This window comes from Ictalurus punctatus, chromosome 27 (assembly GCF_001660625.3).
Source record: "Ictalurus punctatus breed USDA103 chromosome 27, Coco_2.0, whole genome shotgun sequence".
Taxonomy (NCBI): Eukaryota; Metazoa; Chordata; class Actinopteri; order Siluriformes; family Ictaluridae; genus Ictalurus; species Ictalurus punctatus.
The window spans coordinates 9146945-9169878 of NC_030442.2; the positions used below are offsets into that span (position 1 = coordinate 9146945).

The 22934-nt window shown below is 39.9% G+C and overlaps 1 protein-coding gene across 1 annotated transcript in view; it reads right to left on the minus strand.

Annotated features, from left to right (window-relative positions):
- Nucleotides 1-235: 235 nt before the first annotated feature.
- lrrc4cb (leucine rich repeat containing 4C, genome duplicate b) overlaps nt 236-22934 on the minus strand; it is a 30004-nt gene continuing 7305 nt past the window's right edge. Inside the window, exon 2 of the mRNA XM_017458724.3 lies at nt 236-5512. Within this exon, the coding sequence (XP_017314213.1) occupies nt 3572-5467 (1896 nt within the window). The 5' untranslated portion in view covers nt 5468-5512 and the 3' untranslated portion in view covers nt 236-3571. The remainder of the gene's footprint in view (nt 5513-22934) is intronic.

Here is a 22934-nt window from a genome sequence, read left to right on the forward strand (position 1 = left end):
CAAGGTGGGGTGAGTTAAGCATCCGGCCCTGTTCAGATGAGCTAATACACGAGATTCACAGCAGCTGCTGACTTTTTTCTTAAACCTGAAAGTTGTTTGCAGTTTGTACATATTCATATCTAAACCTTATATGAAACTATAATTAGTCTCAATGAGTACCAAAACGTCAGACATAGTTTAATAAACAGTTTCTCTAAACACAAATGCTTTCCCAAGATTAATCATTCGAAGACCCAACACTTAAAAAAACATTTTATTTACATTTACAGCATGTACTGTATGAACTACAATCTCTGGTATTAATAAATGTTTTTATTATTTTTTTTTTCAATGGTTAACCCTCAAATAAGCGTATCCCAATAATATCATTGACTGATCCGCATATGTAATGTTGGATTTAGAGATGTTGCTGTTAATGCTTAAACAGTCTGTATAGAAATCTTCTTCTGGAGAAGCACATATTCTCTCACTCAAAAAGAGATAAAATACCAGGAGTCTTCACTTCAATTCATCATAGAAATCTAAAATGAGTTACCAATAACAAACAAATCACAACAAGAAAACATAACGAAAAGAATTCTGCTTAATGCCATACTGTAAATACACGGTGAGAGTCACGTATGCCAGGATGGTGTAGACTCAGTAGTTGACACTGCTGGTCATGTGAGCACTGGAGCAGAAAGTCATTTGTCACTCAAGAACACACAGTCACTCATTTTAATGGCCAAAGTATTGTTATTTTCTGTACACGCTGACTGTAAGTCCTATTTGAGTTTATCTGGAAAAAAGGTTTGACTGGAAGATAAGCAATGGGTTGTCTTTTGTTTCCACATATCAACATATATGAATTCTTATAAGCCCTGCCAAGAATTTAGTCTCCAATGGAACTAAGAGTAAAAACCATGAAAAAACAGGTACAGTATATACTGTAAATAAGTGTAGGACTCAATATATTGTACACATGAGAAATTCAGGAAATCTTTATATCTTTTCTAAATCTTTATCTCTTTTCTTGAACAGCCGATACACCAGTGGCAGTAAATGGTTTAAAACAAAGGTCAAATATTTCATACAAAACAGTAATAAAATAAAATCAAGTAATAGAATAAAAATCTTATTACCCTCATCTATTTTTGGACTTCTTAAATGTTTGTTATGGTAAAGTCTTGAACACCTTAAAAAAAAAAAAGAAGACTGTTTTATTGTTAGATTTTTTGTTTTATTGTTAAATCGATGATTTAACGAAAAAATCCTGAAAATCCTCAAAAGCTCAAGTTGGCAAAATGAAGGCTTTCTCTTTAATCTCTAAATCAGCATTCTTGGTCACATTTACTTAAGTTACTTAATGTGTATGATAATGAGCTGGATCTCATTTTCACAATTTTAAAAGTTGTGAAATAGTTAAAACTACATTTTAAATTCTCTCTCTCTCTCTCTCTCTCTCTCACACACACGCACACATGCACACACGCACGCACACATGCACACACACACCCACAAACACACACTATCACTCCATTCACTCATACAGACAAAAAGGAAATGTGATGAGCAAGAGAGCATATGAATAAGAATAAGCTGTTAATTGAATGGCAATTAATATTTTTAAATGATAGTAATTAAATTTTGTAATGATAGTAAATACACTGCACACACACACACACACACACACACACACACACACACACACACACACACACACACACACACACGCCATACACAAACAACAGGAAAATCCTTTCTTATGACATGTAACAGCACTGGGAATATAGTGTAAGATACTTAACAAGAATTGGGCAGTAACCAGGGGCGTTAGCTGGACTGTTAATCATTCAGAGCTGAGCCCAGATTCTTCTACATCAAAAGACTTTGTAAAACATTCTTCTAAATCGACTGTTTCCATAAAAATGTTCTTTTCTTGCATGTGAGGGCTAGTTGCTTAAAAATGTGAAAATTGAATCAAAAGTTGCAAAACATAAAACTTGCCTCAGGTGTTATCACTGTTTGTAGGACTCCCAGACTGATAAAATATAAAACCTTTTGACTATCTGACATGAGATTAGGCTAATTTAGTTAGGCACAACTAAGCTATCACTGTATGGGTTTAGCTGCTACAGTGCCATGCAAAATACGTCATCTGTCTTTATGCACTGCTCATATCACGTTAACGTAACTCGGAACTCATATAATCATTTACACACCTTGACAGCCTGCTCGGCAGGCAACTGACTGATTGACTGACTGTGTGAGCTAGCATTTGGCGGAATGAGACCTGTCAGCCAATAAGACACGAATATTTCAACGTATTTTCCTGTAAGCATGGTCTGATTGGTCTTGCCTCTGTTCACTGAAGATAAAATACAACACTCCCTTCACTGAAGATACAAAATTACAACACTGCCATCTTCTTTTACTGATGTTCAGTTATGTAGTGACAAGCCGCTTCAAGTGGAGAATTATTCGCGGCTAAAGAAAAAATCTTTGGAGCTCTACAGGCCCGAATGCCCAGGCCAAGTTATGCCCCTGGCAGTAACCCAATATTCTACCTGCAAGGTAAGGAGTTTCCATAGAAATGGAAATGAGCTACATGCAAGATTAAACAAAGAATTGTGCTTTCTCTTGCAAAGCATGACACTGCTGTTTATCACGGCAGCTAAGCTTTTTTTTGGGAGTCAGTGTTTAAATGTGGGCAAAATTCCTTTGTCATTTGATCTGACCTCTCACAGATTTCTAACAATGTGACCAAGGGCAAATGATGAAAAGCAAGTTTAGTATGAAATGTACTGGTTAAAGGCTTCAATCTGATTTCCAAAGCTGTTATGAGGGTCATTATATGGATTTCATTATATGGATGTTAAAGCCTTACCTGTGACCCATCTGAAAGGTCAATATTTAATGCACATAATTACACATCTTTATACCTCTGTCCAGTTATTACACTCATATGTTATATGCTCAGGGAATTTAGTACCTCATATATGAACAGAGACCATCATCTGCACCACATAATCTAAACCATCATAGAAATCATATTGTGGGGAATAGAAACAATTGATTTTCTTCTCTGAATTTTCTGTATCCACCAGATTGGTTTATCACATCTACTTACACTACATTATTTACAGTCTTAAGTCCTTAGTGGCCATCTTGTGCAGTCATTTCACCAAAATGTGAAAAGATGAAGTGAAATGCTGCAGCATGCCCACGGATACAACAAATATGTCATTATTATGAACATAATACCTCATGGTTTGTTCACAGGAGGATGCCAAAGCATGTAATTTTACTTTGAATTCACAAGTGCATTGTTTTTCAGCAGACCATTCATCCATTAAATCCCAAATTCAAATGAAAATTAGGAGGAGGAAAATGATATGAAGTATTTTTTTTTTGATTTAGCCACTAGACATATCTTTAAATAAATAATCTTTGCTTGTAAACACATTTGTTGAAATAATACATACATCCTCACTGACACGTCTTCCCCATCTTCCTCATCACGACATGTCTGCCACCATAGCCAATAACACTGTTAGTACAGATCAACTTTGACTGTTCAAAGTGAGGAAATTCAAATTTGTGTCTCTTGCACGTTATCTTTTGAGCTGGCTTGGATTAGTAAAGGTTCATGCACAGAGCTATGTAGTGAGCCGAGTGTCGAGGCGTGGTTGTAAGCACTCTTGTATGAGTTGTAGTGGTTGTAGTGGTCGTGCTCCAATGGAGGAAGAGGGAGGTGGCTTTCCATCGCAGGAACCCCTGCCAGTTCGTCATCTACACTGATGATCTCCATTGTGCGAGTTGGCCCATTGTGATCTTGCTGGTGGTGCTGCTTTCTCATCTTGTAGAATATGATGAGCATGACGGCAGCCATGAGTGTGATGGCCACGAAGCAGCCGATGATGATCTTGGTGGTCTTCATTACCTCCTCCAAACCATTGAGAGCTCCCTCATTGTCTACGTCTGTCACAGGGATGGTATAGGCTTTCTCTGTGGAAATTGGGGTCGCTCTTGTAGTTGATGATGCCACCCAGCCAAAGGAAGATTGCTCAGGGGTCCTACTCAGCCCATCAGTTGGGGGCTCAATAGTCTCAACAGTGACTGTGGTGAAGTAACTGAAACCACTGTTGTCTATAGAGGTCACGTTGAGGACTGCAGAAGCGGAAATGTTTCCCAGCATGTTGCTGACCATGCAGGTGTAGTTCCCCGTGTCATGCATTGTAACTCTGGTGAAGTTCAGTGTTCCATCATTTTGCACCATGACACGTGCCTGGGATGCCCCATGTGTCATAATGGAGCCACCTGGTGTTAGCCAACTGACTGAGGTCAGAGAATTTGTCCGACATTTGAGCTCCACTGCTATTCCCTCAGTAACATTAAGATCTGCAGGAGGCTCAACAATGACAGGTGCATAACATTGAAAGTAGCTCTGGTCCAGCTCACCAATGTAGCGCCCCTTGAGGCTTGCAGGAGAGTTACAGCGAGCGCAGCAGCTGGTGTTAGTTGGTACGGTTTCCCTTAGCCACCAGCTTAACCACAGGATGTCACAGTTGCAATTCCAGGGATTGTGGTGTAGGTGTACTCTCTGCAAATGGCGTAAAGGAGTGAAAAGGTCATGGGGCACAAATGTGAGGTTATTATGAGCCAGGTTCAGCTCACTTAATGACTGAAGGTCATCAAAAGAGTTCCTTTCAATTGTTTGGATCTGGGAATGCATCATCCACAGCTTCTGGAGGTGGATAAGACCCTTGAACGAACCAGGCTGGATCACCGTCAGCTGGTTCCCTGACATCTCAAGCTCATCCAAACGAACTAAGGGCCTAATGTTGGGGACCTCCTTGAGGTTACACATTCCCATGTTCAGGTAGCGCAAGTTGCTTAAGCCCTCAAATGCTCCATCTGAGATATAGGAGAGACGTTTGAGCTCCCCCAAGTCCAGCCTCCTTAAGGATGGTAATCGGTTGAAAGCATAGGATGGTATGCTCTCAATTGGATTATTCCTAAGCCATAGTTCTTTGAGTTTAGAGAGATATTCAAAAGCTCCATTTGGGATCGTTGTGAGGCGATTGTCAAAGAGCTCCAGGGTGTTAAGGCTGGTTAGCCCATTGAAGGCGCCAATCTCAATGTTGCGGATATGATTTTTGCTAAGTTGGAGGATTTCTAAATGCCGTAGATGCTTGAAACTGTCCACTTTGATGACCTGGATAAGATTGTCCTGAAGGTTCAGGTAACGTGTGTTGGTGGAGATGCCATCAGGGACTTCCCTGAGTCCTCTGCGTGTGCATATGACCTTGCTAAATTGGTTGCTGCAGGAACACACAGAGGGACATGTCTGGGCCCTTACTAATCCTGCCACTGCAAGTAACTGCAGAGCCAAGAGCAGGAGGAACAAGGGGTCAAACCAAGCCCCTTTCCATCTAGGACCTCTCATCATCTGGTGCTGATGGTAAGAGGTCATCTTGTTCAACATTCATAATTTATCGTCTGCTGGTTCCATCTCCCTGAATGAAGCAGCCTGAAAAAGAGTAAAAATAGTTATTTGTTAGTCATATCATGATGGAGGTTGTGATAATTTTGCTCGACTGATACTTAGTAACACCTCTGGGACAACCCTTAGAATGCCACAACAATGGGTTTCCCTTTCAGGGAGGGTTCCAAGTACATATATCTAAGAACTCTTGAGGAACATGTTTTTCAAAGAGTGCATCCTATGTTATGATTATGGACCTAATATGTAATGTACTAAAAGGACTAAATGTACTAAATAGTCCACACTTGTTGAATCTTAAGTAAATTTCACCTTTGATAATTATATGCTTTACATCTTCTCCAGTACATGACAAAGTTTTTATACATCCATCCATCCATCTTCTATACCGATTATCCTTCCGTCAAGGTCACGGGAAACCTGGAGCCTATCCCAGGGCGCATCGGGCACAAGGGGGGGTACACCCTGGACAGGGGGCCAATCAAAGTTTTATTTATTTATTTATTTATCTAACTATTTTAACCAATGGAAAAGTATTTGAGAACAGTCTTTAAGTCTGCATGGAAAAAATAATCAACATATGGAAATCTTGAAACAACAGACTGCCAGATAAGTGGAAGAAGCATACAGGCCCCTTAGGACTGTGTTCCACTTCTGGGTTTCTCTATACAGGATGCTACTGGCCTAAAGCACCCTTCAAACCCATAGAAATATGCCAGTACTGGAGTACAGAAAAATGATTTTCGATGAGTGTTCTCATGAAAAAATCTGACTATTACCTGTCATGTTTATAAGTATGTGCTAACATCACTCAGAATTATATTGATAGAGTCTGTTCGAGTGTATATATGACAGAGAACAAGAGACAGAGACAAACAGACAGGAGAAAAACCAGAGCAAACAGGATGAAACATTATGAGATCTGGCACACCGGTCAGTAACCCAAACTCGCTTGGCGGAGTTAAACATAACCTCTGTGTGAGTAGAGTGTGCTGTAAATTACAGGTTTAAATCACACACAGAAAATGTTGTTTTATGCACCGCACAGCACAATTCACTGAATTTACACCTATTAAATCAAGTGGGCACCTATTAAATCAAGTTTCTCATTATTACAACATTTCAGCATTAAGATAAACCTGTGACAATGTCTATTACAGTCATGTCTCTTTTACTATAACTTATATCATGCAGCAGCATGCCTTGTTTTCAACCAGCCCAAAAGAAACAGTGTCACACCCATCTTCATCTTCTTCCACTGGCTTCCTGTAACTGCCTGCATCAAATTCAAGGCCTTGATGCTCATGTACAAGACCTTGTGTTGAACAGCACCTCCCTACCTCAACACTCTCCTTGAGGTTTATGTTCCCTCAGGCAACAACCGACGCCTGGTAGAACACTTAAGTAGCCCCTAAATTGCCCCCTCCCCAACATTCTGCACTTACACATCCGCACACCTTGCTTCTCAAGAGCTCAATTAAAAATCTTGTATGGTATCACTACTTGTATTGTTCTCTGCTTGATACATCGCTTTGCTTGTATTTCCTCATTTGTAAGTCACTTTGGATAAAAGCATCTGCTAAATGAATAAATGTAAATCATTACAAACGGGTTTAGTTAATTTAGCTCCATCATGCTTTTTTCCAGCTGCAATTGAGAAACGCCCTCATGGCCGATGTATATATCTGAGGAACTGCAAAATTGCAGAAATGTGATTGAATTAAATGTGTTGAGACATAGATGATTAATGTCTGCGTTCAGCAACGAGTGTTAGTTAGCAGCAGCATAATTGACACAGCACTGTGAGACGCTGAGAGGTCTTACAGGGGACATACTTTTAATGGGATGCACAATGTAATCAGGCCACATCCTAGCAGGAGCTCATGTATTTAAACCAAAAATAACCAATGGATATCGGAGAGAACTTAAATGTTCTCAGACGTATTAACTGACTGCAAAGTCAGACTTCAATTCCAAAAACAATGATTCCATCAAAGATTCAATTCCCACATTTGTTAGATACTGAAAACAAAACTGGATTAATAGTCCATAAATAGAGATTAGTGCACACCATACTCCTGACTACCCACACAAGCCTAATATAGACTGTGTGAGACATCTCCTGCTGTTCCTGCTTATATGTATCTCAAGGAAAGCTAACAAATATCGATCTAAGAAACACCGCTGCATTGCTTATGTAACATAATGACTAGTTTTTTCTCGATTGCTTAAACACATTTCTTGAAATTATGCCACCTTTCTAAACACAAATCCATAACTTCTCACCCAATTTCCCAAACTTATTTTCAGGTCAAGAAGAAGCTCTCCACTCAAAACCATTCAATCTTGCTGAAAAACCAAACTTTGTCCTCAGACCTGACACACAAGCCCTCAAAAACACACACACACACACACACACACACACACACACACACACACACACACACACTACAACATACTACAACAACACACTGGTGAGATAAATTCAGATCAATACTACAAAAACCGGTGATAAATTATGTTGCTTGTGGTTCTCTCCATCAAAAACATTTTCACGTGATGAACAAAACAAAAGACACAACAAATGTTTACATTTGCACATTTTTTATTCCTTAATGTACTGTACAGTACAATACACCAAACAACAGCAACAAAAAATTATTCTGCCCCAGCATCCCATCTTTGGTCTTGGACAGGTCAGCGAATCTCATCAACATCACAGGCTATATTGGCCCTAGCTAGGCAGCGGGGGTAAAATCCTCTTGCATGCCTGATCCACCCCTGGAACGTATCAACTGAAATGTCTAGGCAGGCTTCTTCCATGGCCTGGAGGAGATGAACGTGGATGTGAGGTTGTCGGTCATACACTTTCCACTGCCATGCTGAAAAAAACCTCCTCTATCGGGTTTAGAAACGGAGAGTATGCAGGCAGAAAGATGCTGGAAAACCTTGGGTTATTGGTAAACCAATCACGAACCAGAGAAGCACGATGGAAGCTGATGTTATCTGAAACAACAACGTAGCGAAGCTGCTCTGGTTGTGCTGGCTCCCTCTGGTCAAGCTCTCTTAGACCATCAAGGAAACCAAGGAGGAGCATAGAGTTATAGGGTCCAAGAATGGCATGGCGGTGGAGTACGTTCACTCCTCGCTGGCCAGGGACATTCACAATAGCCCAATGGTCAATTATGTTCCTCGCGCTTCTCCTTCTTTTGGTCAAGTTAAATCCAGCCACATCAACAAAGATAATCTCATGGGGAACAGGCTGGCCTTCAAGCTCAAAGATTCTCTGCAAAACACATGAAACACAGTAGGGTAAACGACTACCCTGAAACACAGTTCAAGAGGGCACAGATGGCAGACCACCATATGTACTTTGTGCTACAGTATAAACTGCTATACTGCTATACTGTGACGGTACACAATACTTCATACAATATATAAACTCATACTTGAACATATTCCAGATGTTGGGCTCCCACTCTACCAGAGTTTGGTTTGAAAGGGATGAAGTAGGTCTGTTTCATCCAGAACCGGTGCTTTCGGAGGATGCGATCAATTGTGGAGAGGCTTATGGCATATATCCCTCAAAATTGGTGATTGTCTTCAATCACGCTCCTTTGAATCTCTCGCAGGCAGATTACACTGTTGGCAATGACCATATTTACCAGCTCGCTCTCTTGCTCCTCTGACAAATGCCTTAGCCTGCCTCCACCAGGTGGTCGTCTCTGTGTCCTACAAAAATAGAAGTACTGATTACTGTAACTGTAACATATTCTTTTTACAAAATGGAAGCATACAGAAACTCTATCTGTATGTGAGGCAATTCGATGCGTTTATTTTTAGTACAGTAGTATAGTAGGGCAGCTACAGTACATGCATGTGTTGTAACAGCACAGAGTACACCTACCTGTTTTCCTCCCTGAAGGTTGAGGCAATGGTGAAGTGATGCTTCGCTGTACCCGTTGCCCAGCCTCCCTCACAGTCACACCATGAACAAGGACATGGTCAACTAGTGGTACAAATTTCATCCAAGACTGCATATCTCCTTGACCTTGCCCTTCCCGTTCCTCTTCCTTGTTGTCATCCTCCTCTTCCCCTCCCTACTCCTCCACCTCCTACTCTTCCTCTTCCTTCACCTCTTTCTCCACTCCCTACTGGTCTTCCTCCTCCTCCTCTCCGGTGTCCTCAACCTCTTCCTTCATGTCTCTCTGGATCCATTGTTCCAAAACTGAGTCAACTGGCTCAGGCCCTTTTATGTATCTATTGAAGATTCTGACTGGTATGTGATCAATTTTGACCCTTGGTGTTTCCACCTAGGTAATTGTGTGCTAATTAAACTGAAGCTGTGTTGACTTGAACAATATTGAATGCTAGTGCTTTCTAAATGATCACATGGTGTAGGCAATGAGAAATGAAGGGATTTGCGTGTAAAGTTTTGCAGTGACAGTTCAACAAATCTGACTCATGTGTCAAAACAGGGGAATAGTGTTTATAGTTTAGGGAAATGGGTGTGCTTTTTGATAAATGGTGTGATGGGTGTGAAATTTTAGTTCAAATCCTGGTTATAATGTTTAAGCAATCGAGAAAATCAGTAAAAGAACTCATTCAAATTCATATGTGGCGTACCAACACCAGGGCTTTGAATTATCTGATTTATGTATACCTTTAATTTTAATGTTGAGTACAATTGACTAATTATTCAAGTGAAAACAGCAGTTTTTATTCAAGCTGTCAGCCTTTGTCATTTATTACATAGCAATGTAACCATTATCCATTATACACCGATCAGCTATAACATTAAAACTACTGAAAATGAAGTGAATAAGATTGAGTATCTCGGTACAATGGAACCTGTCAAGGGGTGTGATATATTAAGCAGCAAGTGAACTGTCAGTTCTTGAAGATGATGTGATGGAAGCAGGAAAAATGGACAAATGTAAAATCTGCGCTACTTTGACAGGGTCAGATCATCTCCAAAACAGCAGGTCTGTGGAGTGTTCCCTGTATGCAGTGGTTAGTACCTACCAAAAGTGGTCTAAGTAAGGACAACCAGTGAACCAATGAAGGTCATGGGCACCCAAGGCTTACTGATGTGTGTGGGTAGCCTGTCTGGTCCAATCACACAGAAGAGCTACTGTAGCACAAATTGCTGTAAAAGTGAATGCTGGCTATGATAGAAAGATGTCAGAAAACAAAGTGCATCGCAGCTTGCTGGGGGTGAGGCGGAATAGCCGCAGACCGGTCAGAGTGCCCATGCTGCCCCCTGTCCACCACCGAAAGCACCTACAATGGGCTCGTGAGCACCAGAACAGTACATGGAGCAATGAAAGAATGATGTCTTACATTTTCTTTTACATCATATGTATGGCCGTGGGCGTGTGCATTGCTTACTGTACCTGGGTAAGAGATGGCACCAGGATCCATTATGGCAAAGGCAAGCCTGCAGAGGCAGTGTGATGCTCTGGGCAATGTTCTGCTGGAAAACCTTGGGTCCTGGCATTTATGTGGATGTTACTCTGACACGTACCACCTACCTAAATACTGTTGCAGACCAAGTACACCCCCTTCATTTCAATGGTATTCCCTAATAGCAGGGGCCTCTTTCAGCAGGATAATGCATCTTGCCACACTGCATATATTGTTCAGAAAAGGTTTGATGAACATGACAAAGATTTCAAGGTGTTGGCTTGACCTCCAAATTCTCCAGAACTTTGAGCGTCTGTGGGATGTTATGGACAAACAAGTCCGACCAATGGAGACCCACCTCGCAACTTACAGGACTTAAAGCATGCTGCTGCTAATGTCTTGGTGCCTGATACCACAGCACACCTTTACAGGTCTTGTGGAGTCAATGCCTTGATGAGTCAGAGCTGTTTCAGTGGCACAAGGGGGACCTACACAATATTAGTCAGGTGGTTTTAATGTTATGGCTGATCAGTGTAAATAACATTAAATACCATTATAACATCATTTAGAAAATTTCATATTTAAACTCATTTTTTTCATTTCTCAGTTGGTTCATAGTACAGGGGATGAAAACAAAACATCTCCCTACAGCCTCATCAGCATTTGTAGCAAGAAAAAAGTAATTAAAGGAAGAGAGGTGAATGTCAGTTTGAGCTGATAAACTTGAGCCAGGGGAAGGAATTAAAGCAGGACCTTGGAGTATTTTGAAGCAATAAAACCTTCTAATCTATTCTTTTGATATATAAATCCATTATAAATTCATTATATCATTTCATGCATATTTCATTGAAAGAAATTTGGGAATGGTTCGACATAATGGTTGCATATATTTTATGTATAAAATAATAATAATAATAATATAATAATAATAATAATAATAATAATAATAATAATAATAATTTTTTATTTTATAAATGTATTTTATTTTTATATAGTATATCATACAAAGAACATTATTTTTCTGTGCATTGAACAATGCATGCCATGACTCTCTCCAAGGACCAGCTGTCTGCTTCCGAAGTCAGACTGGTTCATTCATTCATTCAATTACCCAAGAATGTCTGACAGTAAAAAGCCCTATTGATCTGCAGCTGTGGCTGCAGAGGACAGCATCTCTGATAGAATGGCTATAACGCTATATCAATCATCTACCACATTTTACTTCACAATCGATGCCTGTCATGGCATTTCCAATGCACTCTTGGACATTAGAAAAAGTGTCATTTTGATTTGAAGGCAAAAAGTCCACAAGAGGACCATGGCAGAAACCTTTATTGTATAGACCTTTGAATTGCTATTAAATGTCAGATGTCTTTTCAGGCATTATATAGTTAATTTGACTAAATTCAAAAATTATTCTTATGGCTCAGTCAGACCACCTTCATTGTAAAAATATATCAACCGATATGTATGTTGCGTTTAATATTCAATATATTGCACTTTTTATTTTTTATTTTCGATCATATTTTCTGTCATGGTTTATTTTCTAGTCATTTAACGCACCATTTCCTGAATTCAAGGTCATAACTAATGTCACAACTTGTGACTATATTGCTCAAAATTTTGAGAACAATTAGCCTTCAAGCACAAACTTATATCTAATTAAAGCTTTTATTTATTTGTTTATTTATTACTGGAGACAGTGATTTAATGTAAATGAATCTATTTCTAACAATAATGTATTACTTTCTGGTCACTTATTTTATCCCGCTTTAATGCAAATGCTTCAAAATTAAGGTGTTCAAATGCACAGCACAAAATCTCATAAGCTGCTTTTGGAAGGCACTCAGCTTTGTTTGCCCTACAACTATAAAAGGACAAACACCACACAAAAGCAAGTTCTCAGGAGACGTTGTGTTTGGACGGAACCGATGGCTTACACAGAGGTTTGGCTGACAGGCTGCCTGCCAAGGTCTTTACTGAAATTGGGAGAGTGTGCAGCCGTCAAAAGAGAGGCTTTACAAAAAGGAAGTACTCGGTAGAATTTACAAAGACTGAAATGTAAGTGTAAGCGCATCCTATTTGCCTTGAGTAGATGATAATGTTAACAACCGTAAAAGACGGATTTGTACTGAATCATATACCTACTGTTTGTACACATGTATAACCATTATAGTCATTATTTCAAGTGTTAAGCCTGATTCCTTTTCCTAATGCGTTATTATACAAAATGAGCTTTTATTCCAATGAAAGGAATTTGTGAATGGTCTTTAATTACAATTAGTTTTGAATCTAGTTTGATGGTCAGGCGATTCCATTCTATCCAACTTTAATTTAAATAGAGTCTCATGCACCAAATACAGGGATGAACATAATACATCCTTGCTACTCAGTGCAGCGAGCTGAGTACCTCTTTGCCGTTGTGCTGAAACATGTAAAAATACTTTACTTGCCTTTCTGAAGAGCTCTTCTAGCTGTTTATTTAGAGAATATAAGTACAACTCTTAGAAGTAATGCGCATTTCCAATCCTCTGGAGCTTGGATCCTGCACATTCAGTAGGACTACTGCTCTGCAGACTAGTTCAGTGTGAAGCCCTATCCCTCTGAGCCTGGAGCCAGGTATAATCCGTATAATCATCAGATTGTGCTAAACTAACTTGTGCTACCTCCATTATCATAATGACACATAAATAATCAGACAAAATGGCCACAATCAGGCTTTTTCCCCTTTGCAGGCTTTGGTCATGTCAGGTGGCGTGGGTGGATTAGTCTGCAGGGAACGCCAGTCTCACACTCCTAATGTTCCTGCTGATTACCTCCTAATGCCTGGCCTTCTCAACATGCTGGAACTGTACAGAGCTCTGCAGCGCCTCAGGTGAGCATGTAACCCGAATGCCGGACACACTCATTATAGTAGGTGTCAACACAAATGGGAGACAGTCCCAATCCAAGGTCTCATAGGAATCTGGCGGGTATTTGATAACAGCAGGAACTGAAGTTGAATATGAAGCACAAATAGATCACATTAGTCAGTTGAATCTATTGCCTTTTTGTTAATTGATTACGGTGGCCAGTGAGTGCAAAACACATTAACAAAGCAAAAACGCAACAGCAAATTCAGAAACACATCAACACAACTCCAAACACAAATGAAAGGTTGTTACTGAACATATACAGTACTCGTTGCTGATTGGTAATACTGTGCATGAGTCTGAAAGGGCATTCATATGACGGAATTTTAAATATGCTGTCAACGACATTAAAATAAGGATTCGAATGCTGAAAACCTGCCTAAGGGATGCTGTGTTATTCCGAAGAAAGAATTATTCCTCAATATAACAAATGTTATATATAAACTATGCATTACATTGTTTCGGCTATACTAAAGTGATAACTAGTATGTGATGTTAGATAAGGACCTACACTTTCTCTTTTGTTTTCCTGAATTTGTTGTTGTGTTTTTGGTTTTCTTGTTGCCTTTTCTGGTCTGCTGTACTGGATTCCAGATTTTATTTCTCTGGTTCCCGAATCATTGTGATAACTGAACGCACCGTTTAAAAATTCACCAACATGCCCTTCACAACACAAGCTTACACACTGTAAAACCAGCTAAGTTCATTTAACTCAAAACATTTGAGGAATCTAATTACCTCAAAATTTTTACGTTGATATATCAATTTCTTTACGCCAAAATACACTTAAATATAACAGTTTCTGTTATATTTAAGTGTATTTGGCTGAAAGAAATTGATTTATCAACGTAAAAATTTTGAGGTAATTAGCTTCCTCAAATTTTTTGAGTTAAATGAACTTATCCGGTTTTACAGTGCAAACAAGTATATTAGACGCCGTTGTGTTTTAGAAATTCAATATTTATGTCTTCATGTTATACTTGATCAAGTGTAAGATTTATTACTTACTGTTAGATGCAGCTACCAAGACAATAATACTTAATATTTATGTGTGCTAGTATCCACTGTAATTTAGCTCTTAATCATATTCTGACTTCATGTTTATTGAATCTCTCTCTCATCTTCATTAGCTCAGCTTCTGTGCTTATTCCATCGCAGAGTGGCTTTTGGCATGGAAATAAAATGCAAAGCTTGTACATCTTTATAATGAATTGATTCTTTAGTTTATTAAATCAAGCAAATAAAGTTAGTAGTGCTTGCAGGACCTACAGCTAATGAATATAGTCAACTATGTTTAATAATCACAACACGCCAAAGAAGCCAGGCCTTCAGGACACAATTTTATACAATCCCTACATGTATTTTATGACAGCATGAAATACATAAGATCACAGTACTGATTGGGTGCACCTGTGTAGTTGCTATAATCTAGTCCAAGCCAAAGAAATTATCTTTGATGAAATATTTTATGCACAGTGAATAAACCATCCGAAGGACTTGCTGAGTGGCAGGTTTACAGCCTGAGAATGGCTTTAGATATAGACATCAGTTACCGAGTCATGACACAGTGCAACATGTAGAGATCTTCTGCAGGAGCTGCTCAGTGAAGCGCGGGTGTCGGATGTGGAGCAGGCAGCTGTGGCACCGCATTCACCATGTGCTCGACTCAGACTCAGGGACACACCACTGGGAGAAATACAGGAGCTATGCATGAGGGTAATTTATTGCCCGTGGGTCGGTGCGCCCCCATGTTTTGGAACTGTGTGAAACCCTTGTTAGTGAAAATACTGGTTCACTTTTAAACTGTCAGGATCAGTGCCAAAACTGCAGCCCACAGCACTGCAGGTGAGGATAAAAAGTGGATTAGTGAGCAATCAATCATGGTCTCGGCACTCTATCCTGTACATCACGAGCTGCAGTTGTAATGCCATTGGGAACAAAATTAAACGTGTGCACGTATGGCAATATGAAGCTGGTAAACACGGGCACTGAAAGCCTAGCTCCTACAAATTAATGTCGGCCCTGTAGAAGTGCATCGGAATTTCCGTCAGGTTATTCTGAGCACAGAGTTGAGCACAAGACCCCATCAGATTTGCGGCTTGTGTAATGCTATTAGTCATCTTTGCAACAATGGACCTTAACACCATTGTAGCAGATAATCTGTCCATGGGGAAGTGTTCGTGTGCTGCTCTTCTACCACATCCCACAGAGAAAATCTATAACATAATGGGGAAAGAGCTTGAGGAGGAATACAATTACTAGACAAAAGCTCTTCAGTCGCTGTTTTGGCAGCCGCTCTTCCTGCTGGAAATACACAGCTCGCGAAAAGGCAATCTTGCATGTTCTTATTGTTGACTGGCGGAATTTTTAGCAAGGCGTTCTCACCCTCTGTTATTTTGCTGTGCGAGCCGACACAAAAGAGCTGAGAAACATTATTCCGCACCACAACAAATCACTTCACCCGAGCAAGGTGGCAACATCCAGGCACGTAGAGTATCGTAAAAACACCTTCTCTTCTTTTTCTCTCACTCTGGAAATGGTCACAAAGCCGAAAAACGCATCGAATCTATAGGAGCATCCAGGCGAGATAGGCTCTTCATCAAGATGATCTGAGTAAAGAGTGATCTCGTTGGCCTAGACCCTTCAGTTCACTCCACCATTTGGATGGAGAACGAGAGAGGCAGAATGCTGACTGGGTAAAAATACTACAGACAGTGGGGTCATCCTAAAACTTGCCACTGATTTAATAGAGCACTCTGTGGGATCCAAATGTCATGTAGACCTAATCTGACATCAAAGGTTTAAAAGGAGAAAATTTTATTTGAAATTAAATTATATTTTGAATAATATGAAGACTACATAATCTTGTAGCAAAGCGTAATGGTTCTCTGCATGTTCCATATGGCATGCAGGGAATCCTTACAGTTCATGAATGCTTTCTCTCCACAGGCTTCTTACAGCATGCAGAGATAAACCATTCATAAATGTTTATTACATCTGAACTGAGGACATTTATACTCTATGGTTGATGTCTGAATTCTAAGCTAGACCTGCTTTGTTTCAGACAACGAATGGATCATCGATCATCATTTTTATCCACAACATCCATTTTGTTCTCAATCCTTTCAGAACTACAGCAAGAAGGCTGGGATAAAATGTTCCAAACGCGCATTCTTAATGAGCTACACATATGTTTTAGCGGTTTTTAAGCCCAGAACCTGCTTGGTGCCCTCTGGATAACATGGCGAGGGACGTCTCAGAGTAAATCCAGCCTAAATATTATGGTCCTCTTGAAAACTGTGCTGTGAGCTGCTGCTGGGAGGCCTTTGCCTTTCAGGTTGCTGTGTTTCTAATTCAGAGAACGGACCTCACATTGTGTCCAGACTGTTGCACAGCGGTGGTGACTCAGTGCTCTATATACATGTGTTACACCCCTACCATTTCTCTCTCTCTTTCTCTCTCTCTCACTCACACACACACACACACACACACACACACACACACACACTGAATGCTTAGGAATAATTCATGCTTTCACATTAGAGTCACTTTTAAACACTTGCAGTAACAAGTGGATACAGCATTTATAATGTCAGTGCAAAATTGTACCCATTTTAAGAATAGCAACCAACCACAGAGCCTAATTCCTCTTTAAATTACTAGACGGTGCCTCTTTTAGAAACTCCATAGACAGCCAATCATAGGTTGCTCTAGCAACTGTACAATAGCATTATAGTGCACATGGAACAAGACCCCTTTCTTTGTATGTTCAGAAGAGTGAGAACATTTCATCGTGCGAAGCTCACAAAGCTGCATTCTCTAATATCCACACTCCCAGAGCCGCTTGTGTCTGTGTGACAGCTTTCTCCTCTCTCTGTCTTTCTCTCTCCCTCTCTGTCTGTCTCTCTCTCTCTCTCTCTCTCTCTCTCTCTCTCTCTCTCACACACACATACACACTACAGATATAACCCATTTGGCCATCTGACCTCCCATTGCTTGGCAATTGCTTCTCGAGGTCAAACTCAGCTGAGCTCTTGTTCCTGTGCTTCTCTTTGCACTCTGTTTAACATTTTTAACCATTATCCCCCTTTGACAATATGAAAACACTGACATAGTTATACCTAGGAGGTATATTTAACTCAGGATGCTGTGGAAAATGCACAGTGTAGAGATGAAACGAAGAGTCGGAGCACTGCATTAAAAGTCTGAGCACATCGAGCATAGAGTCACATTCATTATTCATTAACTAAGTCACCGTGCATTGTAATTAAACGCAAAATCTAAAACAGAGATTGCTTTTGTCGACAACTCCTTGCTGAACTCCAGTCAGAGACAGGTTCCCTCATTATTCACAAACAAGACACAATATTTTGCACAGACTGTTGACTTCCGCAATGTCTGACAGAGACAAAAATACCCACAATAAAAAAAAATCTAATTTAAAAAAAAATCAGTCGGGCTGTCCATAAGCAGCTCAGGGCAAGTTAAGGGTTGCTATGAAAACTTCATGTTGTGACATGCGGTTTTGTCTGAGATAATGAAGAACGCACTGCTAGCAGGCAGGAGGAGAATAGGGAGGAAAAGGAGGGAAGAGAGGGATGGAGTGACCCTCCTGCATGGGCACAAATGAGGGAGCCACAGCTTGCACAGCACTCATCCCCTGCATACAGATTGCATTACACAGCCAATCCTCTGAAAGAGCCTTTGCTGCTCAAACGCACTGACATGCTTCAGTGTGTGGAGGCAGCCAGCCTCATATTCAGCCAAGTAACCTCTTAAGGGCAATTAATACAAGGGACATTACTTTATTCATCAGCCACCATGCTCGATATAATACACAACATATTCGCAAGACTATTTGGCATCATTATCAGACTTACTAATGGGTCATGCTTTGAGATGTCCTGTGGAGTGGACGATACCAGATCCGACGTTCTGCATACTGACTCTTCAAGACCTCTGTTCATGATTTTAAACAAGAAGGCTCCCTGGTGATGGCAATCCAGCTGATTGAGTGATGCAGCCAATGGAGTGATGAATGTAATGCCCTCCTGCTGGCCCATGGATTATCTGACTGGGCATTGAGCTCCCATTTCCTGACCTTCGGATTATACAGTCCTATCTTGAGTTAGCAGGCATCAAGTTTTGACATAGTAGCTGGAAGTGTAATACATTTATAGGTCCTACACCTCAATTGTGCTTTAAAATGCTGAGACATTTAGAAAGTCAATTTATGGCCAGGTGTCAAATAAGACTTTATCATTCTGTAGGGTTGAATAGCGTCTGGTTTTATAAGGTTCTGTCGGCATGTTTTTGATTAAGAGTCCCTCAGGGTTAATAGATAGATTTAAAACTTTGCAGTCCCTAAGACTACATATCATTTTACTTTGTAGATTAAACCCTACTACTTAACCGTCATAAAGTGGGTCAGTTAGCTTGCTGCCTAGATAAAACCTCCGATAAAAAATAAATACATAATACAGGCTGGTAAAAAAATACCTCATCCTAGAATTATTTAGCAAATTTACCAAAATGTTTCTGAAAGCTAAAACTTTTTAAGGACCGGGATTACTTCCTGTTTTGTAGTACACATCAGGTAAATTTTATTATATTTATATGCTTTTTTTCCATTTGTGTTCCATAACCACAACACAGGTCTCAAATCTCAAATAACAGATTATCTACTACTTTAATTTTGGTTGGAGAATAGTTCTGGGTGAAATATCTCACTTTTAGTACTTGTAAATATATCCAAGAGAGTTACAAATAAAGAACAAAGAAGACTACAGGTGGGAGAAACAATGGTGATCAGTGATTGGTCATTTGGAAAACTGGTGATCAGGGATTGATTGTTGGGAGCAATGGTGATTAGTAATTGGTCATGAGGAACTATGGTGATCAGTGATTGGTCACTGGGAATAATGGTGTTAAATAATTGGGTGTTAGGAACAATGGTGATCAGTGATTGGTTGTTGGGAGCAATGGTGATTAGTAATTGGTCATGAGGAACTATGGTGATCAGTGATTGGTCATTGGGAATAATGGTGTTGAATAATTGGGTGTTAGGAACAATGGTGATCAGTGATTGGTTGTTAGGAGCAATGGTGATTAGTAATTGGTTGTTGGGAACAATGGTGTTTGGTAATTGGTCATTGGGAACAATGATGATGAGTAATTGGTCATTAGGAACAATGGTGTTCAGTGATTGGTCATTGGGGTCTAAAAATATCACAGGTCTAGTGACAAAGTTGCTAAGTTGGCAAAAGTGAAGCACTGTTGTAACTTGGTGCATCTACAATCCATTAGCACCTCCCCTTCTACTATGTAGAGCAAATACTGCCCAGGATTCCACACTTCATTTTTCAACAATTAAGATATATTATTATTTGGGTATTCATACTAAACTACATCTGGTTTCCTGGAGTGAATACTATAATTTCATTAAATTTAGCAGGTGTACAGCATTAAGGAAGTACAGAATGCCAAATTTACTGCTCTTTTGGCATGAGGTTGATTTTAAGTAACTTCATCTGCGTCCATCACCTAGTCATACTGGATCCTGATTGCCCGGCTGTGAAAGCGCCCTCCTTTTAATATCAAACCGGAACAAAATCAAAAGAGAATGACATATCTTAATGAAGTTTACATACTGAATCTATTTTTCTACAAAATGCCATACAGAACCTCATAACAATAAGATCACAATGCGTGGAGATGAGGTGCTGCTGAAATGCTGTCTCAGCTGGTCTATCCATCACGCCTGGTGTCCAACATGCAAAAAAATACCCTGCATGAATTATAATGCATATGACTAGGGTGTTCCACTAAGCACCGAGCATTTACATTCATGCACAAGTGATGCACTAAAAAGGAGCCTGATATCATCTTGCTTCACTGGTCTGGTGAACAAAACAGCGTGAATGCATTCTGCTCGGTTTCCCTTGTCAGCACCATGTTGCATCTATTCATCCCGTGGCTGATATTTTCCACACCTACATGTTGTTATGGGCTGTCTGCACTGTATTTTCCACAATTCAAAACAAATAAATCTGAGTAGTCATTAGCCTTAATGACTGTATAATACAGACAATACAGCAAGGAGATGTAAAGGGGCAGACCATGGTAACCATTACTTTCCTTGCCTCAGATGACAATAGAAGGGGTTGGGGCCTCAGAGCTATAATCTTACTGTGGCCATATAGTCTCCTCAGACATTAGTATTGACTCAGTATGAAGCCAGGCCAATTGAATCACTCACCTGCTTGCAGGATGCACATATATATTTTGTGTGTTCAGGGCCTCAATGTGGTTTTCTGTGCATCATATCTATCCATCCTGCTCACTTACACTGGGTATGTGCTAAAATACTGGATGTTTTTTTTCTTTCTCTGCCACCAGCATGCAAGCCTAAGTGGTGCAGAAATAGTCATTCTAATTGCGGCACAAAAGACACAAAAACAAGTCAATAACAATTTCAGTGAATAAACACAAACACGCGATACAGTAACTGCTTAAAACACTTGCCATATTAGCTGGAGGTTGGCAAAGCTAAAGCTTGTATTAAACAGTACCATTTCATCAGTCTTTTAAGATTGCTACTCATCACACTAGATGAAGATCCTGTACTATAACGTGTTCAGACTGCAATAATACGTTCACCTTGTTAGAGTATACAGTGAAGGTCCTCTAATGATAGACCTGTGATTAAAGGAAATTACTATGTTCTGATCGAGGCTTGTGTAGAAAATTGGGCTGTATATATAGAAACATTCTTCATTGTTACTTGAGGTAATAAGAATATGCTTCGTTATATTTCGGTCCACATTGTCCGTTTTCTGTCAATGTCTTGTTTATGTTTCATCATTGTCACTAATAGCTGTCCTGTGAGTTTTGCCTCATCCTATGCAGTCCTCCTATAGGCTTTTAGATGAGCACTGTAGCAGAGCTCACACTTTGAGATTTTACTAAATAATTCCAATGTCAACTGTCTTTGGCTGTACTGGCACATTATACCTTCTAAAACTGCCAATCTGAACTTACAATCAAATGTTTTTTTTAGGTTTGTTTTAAAAAAATTTTTTTTTTACTATGTGCAATTCTTCTGTGATGGCAAAATTGGGCCAAATTTTTTTTTACAAACATGCTTTTAGTCTGTCTTGTAAGAAAAGACGTTTCACATCTCCGCTAGCATTTTTTCAGATGCTGAATGGTGCATATCTGTCTCCATCTTTTGTTGTGGAACAAAATCAACTCTGATTGTCTGCACCAGCATGGACTCTAGGCACCCTGTGGTATATGGGCCTCTAAAACACGGTTCCCTTTGACACCCTTCTGTTTCAGAATCCATGCCAACTGACATGAGAAGCTTGAAAAAGCCACCTGCCCTCCAGTTTCTCTCCAGTCTCAGAAATGTGCTGAAGGAGACGGAAAAGACGTCCATGGGGAAAGATGTGAGAGAGGTGTTTCCAAAATAATGAACAGCCCAGATTTGTTAGGGAATCACATTGCTTACAAAAATATAGTGTGCACACATGGCAAAATGATACTCCACATGCAGCTCCCAGTCTGCTTTCAATACATAATCTTTGTGAATATTACAATTTACACAGTTGGAGCTTTAATGGGATATAAGTGTTTATTGAAGCTTCTTATATTAACATTCAACATCCAGTCTGCCATTTAACTCTCAAGATGATATCAACTGGAGCCCTGATTAAATTGCAAGGGCAGTGTTTCCAAAAACCACCAATATATGTATTACAGTCAGAACAGCTGGAGGCAGCAAAGCATCCAAAGTCCATTTATTGTTTAAATGAGTCATTTGCTTAATAAGCTTCTCTGAGGGCGTGCGTTCACATTCAGAAGCCTTTTAAACAGACGAACTTTCACCTCTGTGTGGCTGTACGTCTGTGTGTCTGCAGAATGCTCTGGACCTCCTCTAGAGTGCCATATGCGCCTCAGACAGGGTTTTCCAAAGCATCTACGCATGGAATCAAACATCTGCTGCGGGATTTAAACTACTGCGGCCCATTCAAACTCTCGCTCATCTGCTATAATTTGGGTGGCATCTGATTTGGGAGGTCACCGTTTGGTTAATATACTTTACATTAGGTGAAATGACAACCAAAATT